Consider the following 14496-nt stretch of genomic DNA (forward strand, 5'->3'; position numbering starts at 1 on the left):
TATAGTACATGTGTATTATGCTTGCAGCAGCTAGCTCTAGATAGCGAAGCATTCAACTGCTTCGAATATGAACCATAGTGTTACTTGTTGGTCTAGTATGCTGTCGTAGACCCATGTCGGCTAGTTCGTGATGGCGTATGATAGCTCAGCAAGCCCGATATGAGGATTGGCCACCATGCTCAAGAAAAGCCGGATATATCAATCATCGTTCTAGAAAAGCAACGAACGATATACAGTCTCATCTCTAGTCCATGGATGCGTGCGCTCAGGGAAGGGCTAATCAGACCTGACTAGCCGCTCTAAGGAGTCAAGTCTAAAAACTCAACGGGTATAGTTTCGAATTCGGACAACACGACATGCCCTTTCACGACAAAGTAGCCGATGTCTCTGCAGCAGTCGGCACAGCGAGCCGACCACCCTGCAAGCTCCCATCAATCCCAGCAGCAGACAAAATCGACCAACGAACAGCATCGATACCCAACGACCGGCCAGGTCCAATCTTTGCCTCGGCACTACAAGTCAAAATCTCACCCAAAGACCCAGGTCCCTCCGAAGCTCGTGGGTCTGGCTGCACAATGGGTTTGATACCCTGTAGCAAGAGCTGTAACCGCTCGATATTGGCGGGCGTGACACCGGTCTTTATCTGCTTCAATTGTCTAACGAGGAACTTGTCGACTTTGGATAGAATGATCTGGTGTGGGATTGCGTGGTGTCGGAATAGTCGCAGAATCTCGGCGTCTGTTTGCTTGATGCCATGCGTGCTGTCGATGAGGAGGAATGCGCGACGGAGTCTATAATATTATAATCTTCGTCAGTCGTTGTACACCATACGTTGGTAGGTTTGTTTCATGTGTTCCAGGTTCAACATGGGATAGGAATCGTAACTCACTGTTTCCGTCCCTGGAGATACTTCATAATCTCCGCTCCCCACTCAGATCGACTCGCCTTTCCGTATCCCGGCATGTCAAGCAGCACAACTTTCGACTCGCCGCCCTTCGTCCCTCCAATCCCGAACGCGTTCATTTCCCTCGTCCGCCCTGGTTTCGACGATGTCCAGCAGATCTCCTGTCCCATTATTGCGTTCAACAGTGAACTCTTGCCGACATTTGAGCGGCCCAAGAATGCGACTTCGGGCTCGACTGATGCAAATGGTGTTGTGCGGAATTTGGCCGCGGACCAGAGTTTGAGCGGCGAATGACGCGACGGCGTGAAGACCTTATCGGCGAAGGCTAGTTGTTCATCTTTCGGGGGTCTTGTATCCCAGTAGTAGCAGAGGTCGGACGGGGTGAGGTCTTTGAGTTCGCGCTTGGAATTAGGATTCGAGGAAGAGGATAGGGCTCGTATAGTTGTATATAATGATATCCTGGATGCAGGGTTCCTGCATTTTGATATTGAGTTCATCATGACTCTCGAATATCCGAAAAAAGGAGTCAACAAAAAGCCAAATAAAAAAAAAGTAGAATCGATATCGATTTCTCCAGATCAGCGCACGGGGCAAGTCGCCCGAGCCAAGACCGCATCATCAGCTATCGCATCCAGATAAGACCGACATTCTCCCCAACTTCCAAGATTGTTCCATACCTCACCAGTCAAGATGATCAACGCAGTCCTCGTCTTCAATAATAATGGCCAACCCCGGCTAACCAAGTTCTACACACAGCTGGTGAGTCGAACCCCCCTCTCCCCGCGCCGCATTCGCGCACCCGCACAGGACGAACACCAAACTAACCTCATAAACAGGACACGCAAACGCAGCAATCCCTGATCGCGCAAATATACCGTCTAGTCGCGCAGCGTCCAGCAAGCGCCTGTAACTTCCTCCCACTCCCTCCTCTCCTCTCGCAAGGCGCTAGCTCCTCCGCCTCCGGGCCCTCCGATACCCCCACGCAAATCACATACCGGACCTACGCAACGCTGTCGTTTATCATGATCTCTACGTCGACCGAGTCCCCGCTCGCTCTGATCGATTTGATTCAGGTATTTGTCGAGGCGCTGGATCGCATGTTCGAGAATGTCTGCGAGTTGGATCTTATCTTCGGATATGAGACTCTGCATGCTGTGCTTGGTGAAATGATTGTTGGTGGTGTTGTGGTTGAGACGCATATTGAGAAGATTATTGCTGGTGTGCGGGCTCAAGAGGGATCGCTGGGGAAGAAGAAGGCTGTTCAGGCTGCTAGTACTAGTTTGGGTCGTGGGGCTTTGCCTGGGTTGGGGGCTTGGAGGTGATCTATGGAGGATAGGTACTTTCTCTTTTGATGAACTGCATATTGATGGATTGGGATTATTAAGTCCTATTTGGTCTATCTAAGGCGTTCTGGTTACGCATTCTAGACTTTCTTTCGCAGGATTCGGGGGTGATGTTTTGGACTTTTCGGTTATTGATGCCTTTTAATTATGTATTTGCTGACATGATTGTACATTGTGAGTATTTGTAGGAGCCAGATACTCATGTCTTCAATGTATATCAAACCGGATTTCACGGGCATGTTTCTTAGGCAGATTTTTGAAAAGGACCACCGAGCCATATATGGAATGTTGCGGCGCTTGGATGGTAGGAAGTTTCGGCAAAAGCAGAAAGCCTGTGGCGCCGGAGGTTCGATGCTATTCAGTGTCGCGGAATTGGTATTGCCAAATGGCGGCCAAGCAAGTACTCTAAGAGACATTCAAGCTGGATCACTCCGCTGACCTGTTTGATTCCTTCGTGGGCAAAGTGGAAGTCACTCCAATCGAATAGTCTCGGGGAAAGACAATTGCTTCAAATGGGCGTAAGCGTCAGCTCCCTCGCCTAGGAGTTAGCAGCGATATTCTCCTCTCTCTTATCATGTCACCGATAGATTAAGGCGCCGATGTTTCACGTATCTTTAAGATGTGTCGAGAATAAAGTCCCATGCGGTCTCTTTGCTGCTGTCATTCCCTCATTCGCGCATTGCACGTAGAAGATATAGTGGTATTGGTGGACCCTTGGTATTGCCTGACTCAGTAGCGGGCTGGACTGAATCACACCAGCTCGATTTAGACGCATTCATATCTGCGAAGACTCCCCTTAGGGTTGTGGGATTTGCTATGTTGCGATATAGTATTACTTTCCCAAAGTTCTATAACGCGACATCCAGTCCCTATGTATAGATCAATATACGATATGAGAGAGCTTACCAGATGTGGGGTCCACGGGTGGCCCTAGGCTTAGGGGAGAAAGGACGACACGGCCAATCCAGAGCTGGAGTAGAGTAGGGCCGATCTTTCCGTACACCCGATGATTAGCGCGCTGTCATTTGAACAGCAGACTGTATTTCGACATCATTTCAATTGGCGCCAATTTGTTATGAGCGGTGCGAGGGGGAGTTGAAAGATCAAGGAACTTTTTTTATTTCTGGTTTCATAAGGGACTACAGGATTAATGAGTACATAATTAGGAAGGTACCCGTGGACCCTCTATTGCGGCTGCCAGAATCTCACGATATGTTTCATGTCATGTGACCCCCTCACGTGGAAACTTAAATCTACCCTAGCGGCTTGCCCTAGCCCTGGTCACCTGATTACACTAGCGCGACCCACAGAAACTTCATAAGTTGCATCCACACGAACTTTTCCCTTTCTCATCCGTCAACCGTCAATCAGCGCAATCCCAGTCGACAAAATGGTGGTGAGTACATCAACTGTCTCTTGATAACTTCAGAGGCTTCTTCTAGTTCCTGCGATGTCTCACGACATTCGCTTTGCTTCAGATCTTTTGATCTAAGCAATTCCGCCGATCGCGCACAGCCTCGAAAGAGATGTGTCGCGTATCGTGTGATGATTTTGGCTGGAAGCATGGAGTCAATGCCCGTAACACGGCTTGGCTCATGTTCTCCTTAGAGTTCAAAGAAGATGCAGCACTATGTGAACAGCACGCTGATCTTCTTCCTCAATGATAGCCTCCTACTAAGTCCGGAAAGAAGACCGCCGCTCTGCCCTACCCCCAGGGCAAGGCTGGCGCTGGCAAGAAGGCTGCCAAGGTACGTTTTTTTTCTTCCCGCTTTGAGGAGTATATTGGGTGCTTGAAGATCGCTAACCGTTCTACCACAGAACCCCCTTATCGAGAAGCGCACTCGCAACTTCGGTATCGGCCAGGACATCCAGCCCCGTCGCAACCTCTCCCGCTTCGTCAAGTGGCCCGAGTATGTCCGTCTTCAGCGCCAGAAGAAGATCCTGAACATGCGCCTGAAGGTTCCTCCTTCCATCGCTCAGTTCCAGGCCACTCTCGACCGTAACACCGCTGCCCAGACCTTCAAGCTCCTCTCCAAGTACCGTCCTGAGACCAAGGCCGAGAAGAAGGAGCGTCTCGTCCAGGAGGCTACTGCCGTCTCCGAGGGCAAGAAGAAGGAGGATGTCTCCAAGAAGCCCTACAACGTCAAGTACGGTCTCAACCACGTCGTCGGACTCGTTGAGAACAAGAAGGCTTCCCTCGTCCTCATCGCCCACGATGTTGACCCCATTGAGTTGGTTGTCTTCCTTCCCGCTCTCTGCCGCAAGATGGGTGTCCCCTACGCCATTGTCAAGGGTAAGGCCCGTCTCGGCACAGTCGTCCACAAGAAGACCTCCGCCGTTCTCGCCCTGACCGAGACCCGCGCTGAGGACAAGGCCGAGTTCGCCAAGCTCCTCTCCGCCATCAAGGAGGGTTACACCGACAAGAACGAGGACTCCCGCCGCCACTGGGGTGGTGGTATCATGGGCGCCAAGGCCAACGCCCGCATCGAGAAGAAGCAGAAGGCTCTCGATGCCGCCATCAAGGTTTAAGTTAAGCTTGTGTAACTACAGCTTTTCTTCCTTTGATGTCTGTTTGACGGGATCGTTTTCTAATCGAAGCGCTCGGATCTCAAAAATAATGAGTTGTTATGGGAAACAACGAGGTGTTGAAGGCTTTGACGATCTATTGACGGCCAATTCTTTTAGCTTTAGATGGGTGCGAAAGAGCCCTTTGGCCCTTTTTGGATCCTGTTCTAACAAAAAAAGACACATTTTTCTCTCACGAACTCCAATGGCCCCATGTACCAACTTTTCTGCAGATACCCATGAATGCATTTCTCTACCTGTTCAATCTATTGATGGTCTTTGTAGTCCCATCAGAACTAGGCATTCATGTCGTCTGCTTTGTATTTGTAGTATATTTGTATAGTATCTTTGTATATGGTTGTGTTGGCTGTAGTCTATACGAGTGTTCTATGGTGTAGATGGTAGAGAAAACCGTAAGACAAAATCTCTTCATCTGCCAATGCCCTGATCAGCACTATTTTTCACCAAATCGAGATTTTCATTTCTCCTCCGATTTGTGTGGGATCTGCGAGACAGTGACACCTGCCAAGAATACCAAGTCTTTTCTAAAGGATAGTCCCGTCTTGGCACATATCTTAAAGATGTCTGCATACTCCTATCAAACAGTCTTGCATTAAAGAAACAGGTTATATGGTAGTTGATTAAAGCTTTAAGGGCACTGCAAGACTGTGCAGGCTGCATAGGATATATATAGTGGTGGGGTGGAGGGGTAATTCCCCCCCTGAAAGCCATTTTCACTTCAGGCTAGCCACATGAAATATATATAGACATGACATTCAAGTATATTCATATTTCATATCACATACTCATGAGACTATCTAGAACTGGTTTCCGTTGTTGTCATACGCATCGTGGACCTGCTCACGAGCCTGGTACTTGGCCTTCTCCTTGTCAAAGAAGTCCAAGCCCCTGCTCTCGACCTCACGGTCGACAAAGGCACCGGCAAATCCAGCGAGGATCTCCTTGGCCTTGGCGTGGCTCTCAGGCTCACCTGTTACAGAGAAGAAGAAGTATTAGCTTTCCTGTCTCTGGACTTGGCTTTGTGTACCGGATGGTCAGAAGAAGGGAGGGGAGGGATTGTATGTGTACCGTTCTGAGCGACGTGGTTCTCGTAGGCCTTGGCTGCCTCGTAGCTGGCGGCACCGGCGATCAGCTCGTGGATCGCGGAGGGATCGTGCTCCTGCTGGCCGTTATAGGTGTTGTAGGCCTGAGCCTGATCGGAGTCGTCTAGGTAGATGTGTGTTAGTGGAAGGTTGGTATCAAGGAAGGATAAAGGGGATACTCACCACTGAACCAGCCCATTTTGAATTGAATTGTTAAGAAAAGTTGGTGAGAGAGAATAGTAGAGGGAATAAGTGAAACAAGAGGAAGAGGGGTAGTCTAGTGGCTTTTATACTCTTCCACTAGTGCCACTTCATCATTTACGGTCACATCATTGAGGGGCATAGGCTTCCGAGGACCAGTCATACAAGGCGACGCTAACTTTGGTCTAGTCAGAATATAGATGAAACAGAGTTGTACAGCGAATATGCAAGACAATCTCTATTCAGAAGAGAAATAGGAAGACAATAATAACAAACAGGTTCATTACACCACTCAGATAACCTACACCCGGGAAACCGATAATCATGAGCAGAATAGGGGAAGACAAGGCTGGTATGATGAAATTACAGTAAGATCCAGAGGTCCACGGCCAAAGCATAAGAAAAAAAAAAAAAAAAAAGTACAAAGAAACCCAAAAGCCAGCCCTATGCTCCCAGAAGACCAGAGATGCTCACCGCCGATTTTTTCCAATATGAATGATGACACTGAGAAACCCCGTCTAAAGACACAAGTTGAAGCAAAAGCAAGCGAAGAAGGTGTATAATGTGAAGAAGGACGAGACATAAACGTGATCGCGGTCATTTGGTCATTAACGTTGAGGAGGTCGTGAAAGCCCTTGGCGTACCTGCATTCTTGTTAGCAAATTCCATAAGTATTCGAACCACAACCACTCACCTTCATTTGTTCAATTCTCGCCTTCAGTTGGCTGGTGACTTCCGCAGCTCGCTTCCAGTTCTCTGCCGGCTCAGAAGATCTGGGCTGCTGGTGGTCGTCTTCGGTGAAATTTGTGTTGGAGTTCCGGGCGGATGAGCGCGTCGGGCTACCAACCGCAGAGTAACCGTATGTAGGGCTCAAATTGCGTCGGCCTAGGCCACCATTACGACTGCTGGGTCCTGGTGATTCCATGCCATTGTTCTCCCTCTCCTCACTGGGAGTAGCAGAGGCGTAGCTTCGAGGACGCGAGCTGTCGAAGCGGGATCCCATGTGAAGACCAGATCGTGCAGCAGCATTGCCGTTGCCGAGGTGGTCTTGGTAGATGGAGCTTGTGTCCGGCACACCCATGCTTCCTGCATCGGAGGCAGCGTTGGGTGGGCTTATGGCAGACGCGCGAAGTGCTCGTGCAAGTTCACGCTTCAGTCTTTCGATCTCTCTCTGCTGTTTTTGAACACTCCCCTCCGCAGTTTCCGCGTCACTCCGTGCTCGAACAAGTTGAGTCTCCTTTGCCTTGATGCTCAAGACATCGCGGGTGTGGTCCTCAATCAGCTGTGCATTTTGGTTCTGAAGTTCAGTGATCGTCGAGTTGAGCCTTGAACGCTCGGACTTCATATCTTCCACGGTTCGGTTGAAGTTCTCCTTCTCCGCACGTAATTCCTCCAACTCAGCACGATCGGCGGCCGCCATAGCATTGGCTGCAGGTGAAGGGGCAGGGGCAGGTTCAGCAGGCGCTGACGGTCTGGCAATGGGCCGACCCGCCAGGCCACGACCAAGACCGAACTTGGGAGCGGCTGGCGGGGGAGCCACATCTTCTTCTGGGGGTGGAGCAGCTCGTCTTGATGGCGACGCAGTGGTTCCAGGGCCAGCAAGCTTCCGTTGCAGCTTGAGACCTGACCCAGGAGTTGGAAGACCGCCGGCCTTCGGAGCACCGAGCTTTGAAGGGATTCCTCTGGCCGCAGGCCTGGCCGGGGGTTCCTCTGGGGGAGGTGGAGCGGCTGCAGGGGCTAGTTTTTTCAGCCCCGATGGCGGCTTCTTGCCAACGACCTTCCTCGCAGCCGGGGCAGCAGGCTTTGGGGGTGCGACAATAGGCTTGGGTCGCTCCTTGGCCTTGACTTCAGCGGTTCCGAAGTACTCTTTGATTTTTGTCTTTCGAATCTCGTCAAGTCCATCGAGATACGGGTTCATGGCCCGTTCACCCAGAATCTTCATCAATGTACCCAGAATTTCAGCAGCTCCTTCACGGATTGCCGGAGCTGACTCGGTCAATAGCTTTGTGCCGGCATCAGCGATCGCTTTCTGCTCTGGCTTGGCTGGTACCGTCCGGGTTGTGCGCAAGCAACGAACCAAGAACTTGACAGTTTCCTGCTTGATCTGTGGGTTCTTGTGCTTGAGATACTCAAAGATTTCTTCCAAGCATTCTGTAAGGGTTGTCGTGGTGAAGACGGCATCTAAAGCCTGACCCAAAGCATCTGCGACAGTCGTCTTCTTTTCTTTCAAACGTTCAAACATGGGCGCCATAATGGTGCTTCGGTATTTGGTAAATCCGTTGCGAAGGCCTCTGGCCAGCACGTCCACACAGTTTGCAGCTACCGTGGCGACAGCGACGTTGGCGTCCTTCATGGATTTGGCCAATCCCCTCACAATATCATCGTAGGGGCCGTCTTTGATTCGGGGAACGTTGATAACGTTATAGAGAGCGTCCAACGCTTCCTTGCGGTCCTTCCATTTTGACGAGGCCAATTGATCATGGAAGTCGGCAGGGATTTTCTTCACGACATCAACCGGTTCCGCCAGGTCGAAGGCATCAACAACCACCGCATCCTCCTCCTCATCAAAGTCATCACCGGCTGGTTCTTCACCCTCCTCGCCTGGCGGTGCAGCGCTGGCCGCTGCCATGGCATCTTGTTGTGCCCGAGTGAATCGCTCTTGCTTCGGTGTGGGATCCTGCTTCACAGCTTCGAATAGTTTCTCCAAATCTCCCTGTTGCACAGGTTTCAAATCGGCCCAGAACAGAGGCTTGATGGCCTCCCGAAGCCACCGATAGAGTTCCACAGTCAAGTTTTGTGCCTCCGCGCGGACATTTTTATCGGCATGACCAAAAACCTTGGTCAGCGCCTTCAAAGTTTGCTTCGGGTCAACGATCTTGCAGCCGAAGTTGTGGTAAATGAGGGTTAAGGCTGCGAGAGATGCGGCGACCACCTTGGGTACTTTGTGTGATAGTATGGGTAGTAGCTCCTCGATCACCGCATCGGCCTTGTCCAATTCGACACATAATAGAAGAGCTTCCTGGGCGCTAGCTTTACCGGCCGGTCGTGTAGATGGGAGACCTTTCTCAGCAAGTGGGCCGATGGTATATGTGCGGGTCCTGTAAATGGGAATGTTGTCAGTGGATTCAGGGTGGACCAAGAAGACTGTCGTGATTGGGGCCGGGGGTTGACGCACCTCGTGCAGGCCTGGGCTCCTCCGAATTTCAGAAAGGCGCAGTATGCTGCAAGACCTTCTGACTGTGCGGCGACGTTGGAATCTGCAACCGCCCCTTTGAACAGGCCAGGATCTTGTATGAATGGCACGAATACCGGGTGTGATTCGTCGGGGGTCTTTTCAAATTGCGCTTTCGCATCTTCGTATGCTTCCTTTCGGACTTTCCAGTTCTGTATGTCGGGGTTAGGCTCTTCAGTAATTCCATCAATCGGGCTGGATATGGGGGAATGAGCGCACCTTATGAGCGAACCGGTCGGCCAAGGGTAAGGAGGAGAAGTCCTCTGTGGCTTCAGCCATTCTGATGGGCGAAGGACGGGACTATCAACGGGATTCTAGGAAGGGAAGTGGTCAGCACTTTCTGCAGTATCCGATCAGAAGTGCGCATAGCAACAAGAAGGTTCCGGAGAAAGAGATAAAAGGTACTGAGTTTGGTGTTGCGGGGGGTCTCGGGAGTGTCTCGGGGGGGTTCAGATGATCGTACTGTGTTGGGTTGATGCCCAAAGGTATCAAAGGTAGAGTTGTCTTGGACAATAAGACACTGATGACTAGAACATGAATTATCCAAGTCAAAGTGTCAAACTGTATAATATTTGACAGGGGTGGCTGATAATAGTTGAAACACACGGGGTTTAAAGAAAATAAACAGTTGAAGTTGAAGGAAAGTAAACAAAAGCCTTGGCGAAGAGTGTGTTTTGTTTAATTCCTCCCCCCCCCCGCGGTGGATCTCAACTTGTTCTTCATATCTTCTCTTCTCTTTCTTTTTATTCTTCAATTCCTCTACTTCTCTTGGATCAATTCGCCAATTCGTCAATTCTCCAACCAAACTATCCCCCAACTCCCCTTATTCGCCGACACCGCTCCCACCCACTTCCCCTCCATCGCACTTTTCCGAACCAATTTGGTGTATGCGCATTTGGATAAACAGAGAGAGCAGAGAGCACATATAACATCATGAGCCAACTTCTTACGTCGCGGCAGGCGGAGGAGCTGTATGTGACCCGATCTGGTTCCATTAGGGGTGATCGCTGATGGTGTTTTGCGACAGACATAAAGGAATAATCGCCTACCTCACCTCTGTGAATTTGCACCACAGCTCCGCCGCTTTACGAGAAGAACTAGGCGACTCGATCCGAGTCGACGAGACCACACTTAAGAAATATGAAGGCCTCTTGGAGAAGAAATGGACGAGCGTAGTCCGGTTACAGAAAAAGGTGCGAAGACCAGGCACACCGCAAGCCTTCCTCTTGTTAACCTGCCATTCGGGTACAGATTATGGACTTGGAAGCACGATGCGCTTCACTCCAGTCTGAGCTGGACACTGCAACCCCGACTTCTCTAAATCGCAAAAACCAAGACCCAGTCTCCTGGCTGCCTCGTGCACCAGCGCGCCACGACCTCGAATCGCACCGCTCGCCGGTATCGTGTCTCGCTTTCCATCCAATATTCTCTTCATTGGCCTCCGGCTCAGATGATACCACAATCAAGATCTGGGACTGGGAGTTGGGCGAACTAGAACGCACAATCAAAGGACATACCAGGGCAGTGTTAGACGTCGACTATGGAGGACCGCGCGGAGGCACACTTCTTGCATCATGCTCGTCAGATCTAACGATCAAGTTGTGGGACCCGGCTGACGAGTATAAGAACATCCGAACGCTACCAGGGCACGACCACAGTGTTTCAGCAGTTCGGTTCATTCCATCTGGAGCTGCAGGGTCTCCCATGTCAGGAAACCTGCTAGTCTCGGCTTCTCGCGATCTCACACTGCGCATATGGGATGTCACAACTGGATATTGTGTCAAATCCATGTCGGGTCATGGAGACTGGATTCGAGATGTTACACCATCCCCAGACGGCCGGTTCCTCTTCTCCGGTGGAGATGATCGAGTTGCACGTCTGTGGGATATCTCATCTGGTGATACTAAGTCAACATTCCTAGGCCACGAACACTATATCGAGTGTGTGGCCTTCGCTCCACCAACAAGCTACCCTCATTTGGCAGCTATTGCGGGGCTAAAGAAGCCACCACCAGCGTCGTCATCCGCCGAGTTTGTGGCTACAGGTTCTCGCGATAAGACCATCCGTATCTGGGATACCCGTGGAAACTGCATCAAGACTCTTGTTGGCCACGACAACTGGGTCCGCTCATTGGTCTTCCATCCCGGTGGGAAATATCTTCTCTCAGTATCTGACGACAAGACTCTGCGGTGCTGGGATCTCACGCAAGAATGCAAGTGTGTGCGCAAGATCGTGGCCCACGACCATTTCATCAGTTCTCTTCGGTGGGCACCGCCTTTGGTTAAGGATGCCGGTGCAAATGAGGGCGCGAAAGTCGCTGAGGCTACGTCTAATGGGGCGAAGGTAGACCCTAATGCCACTAAGATGTCCATTCGATGTGTCCTGGCGACTGGCAGTGTTGATCTCAAGGTCCGGGTCTTCGCGGCATGACCTTCGATTTGAGTTAGCACCGAGCGAGGAGCAATGGGAAAAAGATTATGTTGGGCAACACCGAAAGCTTGAGAGAAACAAACCCCCATGTCCAATCGATTGAGGGAACACTGCGTCCCTTGGCGGGGTCATACCTCCAAGCTGAAGGTTTCAGGATTTGACGGGCACAGTTTGCCGTTTCTGGGTAAAGGAGTTGGTTATTCTTCCATGATACCAGTGACTTTCTTTCTTTTTGCAAATGATTAGGGGATTGGACTAGACAACATCGTCTAGGCTAACCCCATGTTTACGATGTACACTGTTGGTTGTTTTGTATTTTGATATTGATGGGTGGTTCCTCTCCTTCTTTCTCTTCTCATACATACTTTAGACCTACCTTTAGTTGGAAGATCCATGCCAGGAATACAACGTCTCACGATGCCAATGAAAAAAAAATAAATTGAAGCGGTATAATACAGTACATAACCTCCGATATGCAACACCACGGAGGCCAAAGGACAAATCCGACACTTCAAATACTGAAGCCCGTCCCAAAAAGAGCTAAACGTACAGTTATTCGGTGATGAAAGGTAACAGCTCAGTTCTCAGCCTCCTTCAGTCTCTCCTGAGTAACCCTCTCACTCTCGGCCACTCTCTCCTGCACAATCCTCTTAACCTTCCCGACGCGCTCATTCTCCGCATGAATCCGATGGATCAACTGCGCAGTAGAAAGCACCTCACCCTTAGGCACAGGCACACCCGCCTTAGCCGCCTCTTTCACAAGATCCACCTCACGACCCAGCCGCTTGGACTCACGACGCAGATACTTCGCCGCCCAGCGCGTTTCACGCTCAGCCTCGCGCTCCTCCTTCGAAAGCACAGCAGGACGGTTTTCAATCGCCTCACCGAAAGGTGTGACGATACGCTCGACGACGTGGTGCACGTTCCGGCTCTTGGGTGCTCCAGACGAGAACTCGATTATGTCGCCGTCGCGGAGGGAGTTGCGCGGGTCGGAGACTAGGTAGTGGGTTTCCTTTGGGTAGAACTTGCGGATGTGTCGGTCCCAGAATGTGTGGCGGTGGCAGACGCGCACTGTGCGGTCCATGCGGCCGACGGAGACGACGGTGCCGGCTTTCAGGGCGGAGGCGTAGTTGCGCAGTCGGGAGGGCGCTTGTGTTTCTGTGCCGGTGGTCTTGGGCTGTGTGGGGGTTGGGGTGGTTGTTGAGGCATTGCGGAGGGGAGTGGTGAGGTATGTAGTTGATTGGAGGATTGAGGGGCGTGTCAGGGACAGAGGTGTCGTGATTGAGGCGCGGAGAGGCATTGTTGCCCGGAGGAGGTGGCTTGGTGCCATTGTTGGTGGGGGAGCAGGCGGTTGCTCTTCCAATGGTAGTTGGATGGGATTGGAGAAGACGAGAAATGGGAGATGGTCAAGCACGCGAATGGTTTGTGGTAATGGTGACCGCCCAAATGGTTGCGAGCTTGAGGTGTTTGGCGTTGAGGATTTCGAGAATTTCTCGGGGAAGCATGTTTGCACTGTTTGCACTGTAGTATAAAGCGTCGACTTGGGTATGTTAAGGAGTAACTGGACAATTGAATAGCAAAATCATGATATTTAAGTACATGAATTGCATCTACACTTTTTATGGTTCGGATACTTCTTTAGAGTGTCTAATTCCCCCAAATACATTTTCCACCTCCGTTCCAACCGCTACCTCGGCCCTCATAGACACCTAACATCACGAGAATACGTTTTTTTTGCTCGGAAAATGAATCGCCCTAGAGCTACTATATGACTAATATAAATCATAAAAGTTGCAGGCCAAGGTTCGCTAAGTGGAAGAATATTCCTGGATATTGGGGTACTACATAGGTGAACAACCTCCCCTACAGACTTCCAGTGAGAGAAGATGGCACCCTAACAGGTTTCCGGCTAATGTCTATATACAAGTCTTAGACTCCTACGCACCAAGGTCCCGTCCAGATGCTAAGCTAATACGAGGGTATGAACCCGTCCATGAAAGATAACCCCCGAAGATATCCATCTAGATAGTGCTCGGCTCGTTCGTCTTTGAACTTGAGAAGGCGCTCCCCACCGTACAGCAACATCCCAATCGCTTTCTGCGACTCCAGTTGCTCCTTTGTTATTATCTCAAATCCCTGGGCAGCAAGGCTAGCTAGATCCCGGTCGTAAAACGCTGTCTCGAGTTCCCGACAGTCCTCCGTGTCTTGCCAACCACTTGGGGTCATGAGCCCGAAAAGACTATCCATAAAATGGAAATTTGACCCAACTGGGAGGTATAAAGCACCATCCCAGTCTAGTACAGCTTGAACCTGACCCACGGAATCGTACATAAGGTAATCAAATGGAGTAAGATCCTGGTGCGTAAGGCCCGTAAGGGTAACGAACGGGGAGGGCGGCGAGATTGACTTGACTCCTTTGTTTCCTTTGAGTATCTTTGCACGTAATTCAGACATATAATGACGATTATAATCACCAAGTAAAATAGGCTGTATCAAAAGTTACGCGTCTGGTTTCCCAACTCGCCAAGTCCCAGTTATAAGCGATGATGCAGCTTTATAGAAAAAATGAATAAATGAAGAGTAACCCCAAGTGCTTGATAGCCCTAAAGCGACTTCCACGGGAACACCCAGCCCAATCTGGCTCATTTACCTAAACCTGCTATGTCCCTTCACAACAACCAAATGGGGATATATTCACATTTTGCCCAAATTTCCTGA

The 14496-nt window shown here is 50.5% G+C and overlaps 9 protein-coding genes across 9 annotated transcripts; 3 read left to right on the plus strand and 6 right to left on the minus strand.

Annotated features, from left to right (window-relative positions):
* Positions 1-364: 364 nt before the first annotated feature.
* N7455_012514 (translation initiation/elongation factor MRX8) lies at positions 365-1404 on the minus strand (the record flags this gene model as incomplete). Its single annotated transcript, XM_040952797.2, has 2 exons — positions 365-791; positions 890-1404. The coding sequence occupies 2 exons, from the start codon at positions 1402-1404 to the stop codon at positions 365-367; spliced, it is 942 nt and encodes a 313-aa protein (XP_040817032.2).
* A 164-nt stretch (positions 1405-1568) lies between these two features.
* N7455_012515 (putative AP-3 adaptor complex subunit sigma) lies at positions 1569-2226 on the plus strand (the record flags this gene model as incomplete). The annotated part of the gene is made up of 2 exons (XM_040952803.2): positions 1569-1663; positions 1741-2226. Exons 1-2 carry the CDS (start codon positions 1595-1597, stop codon positions 2224-2226), a joined length of 555 nt encoding a protein of 184 aa, XP_040816914.1. The 5' UTR covers positions 1569-1594.
* Positions 2227-3637: 1411 nt separating this feature from the next.
* N7455_012516 (60S ribosomal protein eL8) lies at positions 3638-4776 on the plus strand (the record flags this gene model as incomplete). The annotated part of the gene is made up of 3 exons (XM_040952615.2): positions 3638-3643; positions 3915-3995; positions 4066-4776. The coding sequence occupies 3 exons, from the start codon at positions 3638-3640 to the stop codon at positions 4774-4776; spliced, it is 798 nt and encodes a 265-aa protein (XP_040816747.1).
* Positions 4777-5608: 832 nt separating this feature from the next.
* N7455_012517 (DUF3759 domain-containing protein) lies at positions 5609-6289 on the minus strand. Its single transcript, XM_040952637.2, has 3 exons — positions 6099-6289; positions 5902-6039; positions 5609-5803 (listed from the first exon to the last, which is right to left on the minus strand). The coding sequence occupies exons 1-3, from the start codon at positions 6112-6114 to the stop codon at positions 5631-5633; spliced, it is 327 nt and encodes a 108-aa protein (XP_040816796.1). The 5' UTR covers positions 6115-6289; the 3' UTR covers positions 5609-5630.
* Positions 6290-6724: 435 nt separating this feature from the next.
* On the minus strand, positions 6725-9627 carry N7455_012518 (putative spindle pole body component; the record flags this gene model as incomplete). Its single annotated transcript, XM_040952812.2, has 4 exons — positions 6725-6760; positions 6811-9214; positions 9292-9500; positions 9568-9627. 4 exons carry the CDS (start codon positions 9625-9627, stop codon positions 6725-6727), a joined length of 2709 nt encoding a protein of 902 aa, XP_040816797.2.
* A 51-nt stretch (positions 9628-9678) lies between these two features.
* Positions 9679-10209, minus strand: N7455_012519 (uncharacterized protein; the record flags this gene model as incomplete). The annotated part of the gene is made up of 2 exons (XM_065606902.1): positions 9679-10004; positions 10167-10209. 2 exons carry the CDS (start codon positions 10207-10209, stop codon positions 9679-9681), a joined length of 369 nt encoding a protein of 122 aa, XP_065460068.1.
* A 72-nt stretch (positions 10210-10281) lies between these two features.
* Positions 10282-11778, plus strand: N7455_012520 (WD40 repeat domain-containing protein; the record flags this gene model as incomplete). Its single annotated transcript, XM_040952747.2, has 3 exons — positions 10282-10319; positions 10376-10541; positions 10600-11778. The coding sequence occupies 3 exons, from the start codon at positions 10282-10284 to the stop codon at positions 11776-11778; spliced, it is 1383 nt and encodes a 460-aa protein (XP_040816893.1).
* Positions 11779-12355: 577 nt separating this feature from the next.
* Positions 12356-13108, minus strand: N7455_012521 (uS17 family ribosomal protein; the record flags this gene model as incomplete). The annotated part of the gene is made up of 1 exon (XM_040952678.1): positions 12356-13108. One exon carries the CDS (start codon positions 13106-13108, stop codon positions 12356-12358), a length of 753 nt encoding a protein of 250 aa, XP_040816963.1.
* Positions 13109-13746: 638 nt separating this feature from the next.
* Positions 13747-14232, minus strand: N7455_012522 (uncharacterized protein; the record flags this gene model as incomplete). Its single annotated transcript, XM_065606903.1, has 1 exon — positions 13747-14232. The coding sequence occupies one exon, from the start codon at positions 14230-14232 to the stop codon at positions 13747-13749; it is 486 nt and encodes a 161-aa protein (XP_065460069.1).
* Positions 14233-14496: the final 264 nt, after the last annotated feature.

This window comes from Penicillium solitum (assembly GCF_028829755.1).
Source record: "Penicillium solitum strain IBT 25940 chromosome Unknown utg000009l_segment0_segment0, whole genome shotgun sequence".
NCBI lineage: Eukaryota > Fungi > Ascomycota > Eurotiomycetes > Eurotiales > Aspergillaceae > Penicillium > Penicillium solitum.

What these genes read in the sequence shown, in the direction of transcription:
- N7455_012517 (XM_040952637.2), bottom strand. An exon ending in GAACCACGTCGCTCAGAACG is followed by an intron (nt 5,804 to 5,901) that starts GTACACATACAA and finishes TCTCTGTAACAG; the next exon opens with GTGAGCCTGAGAGCCACGCC.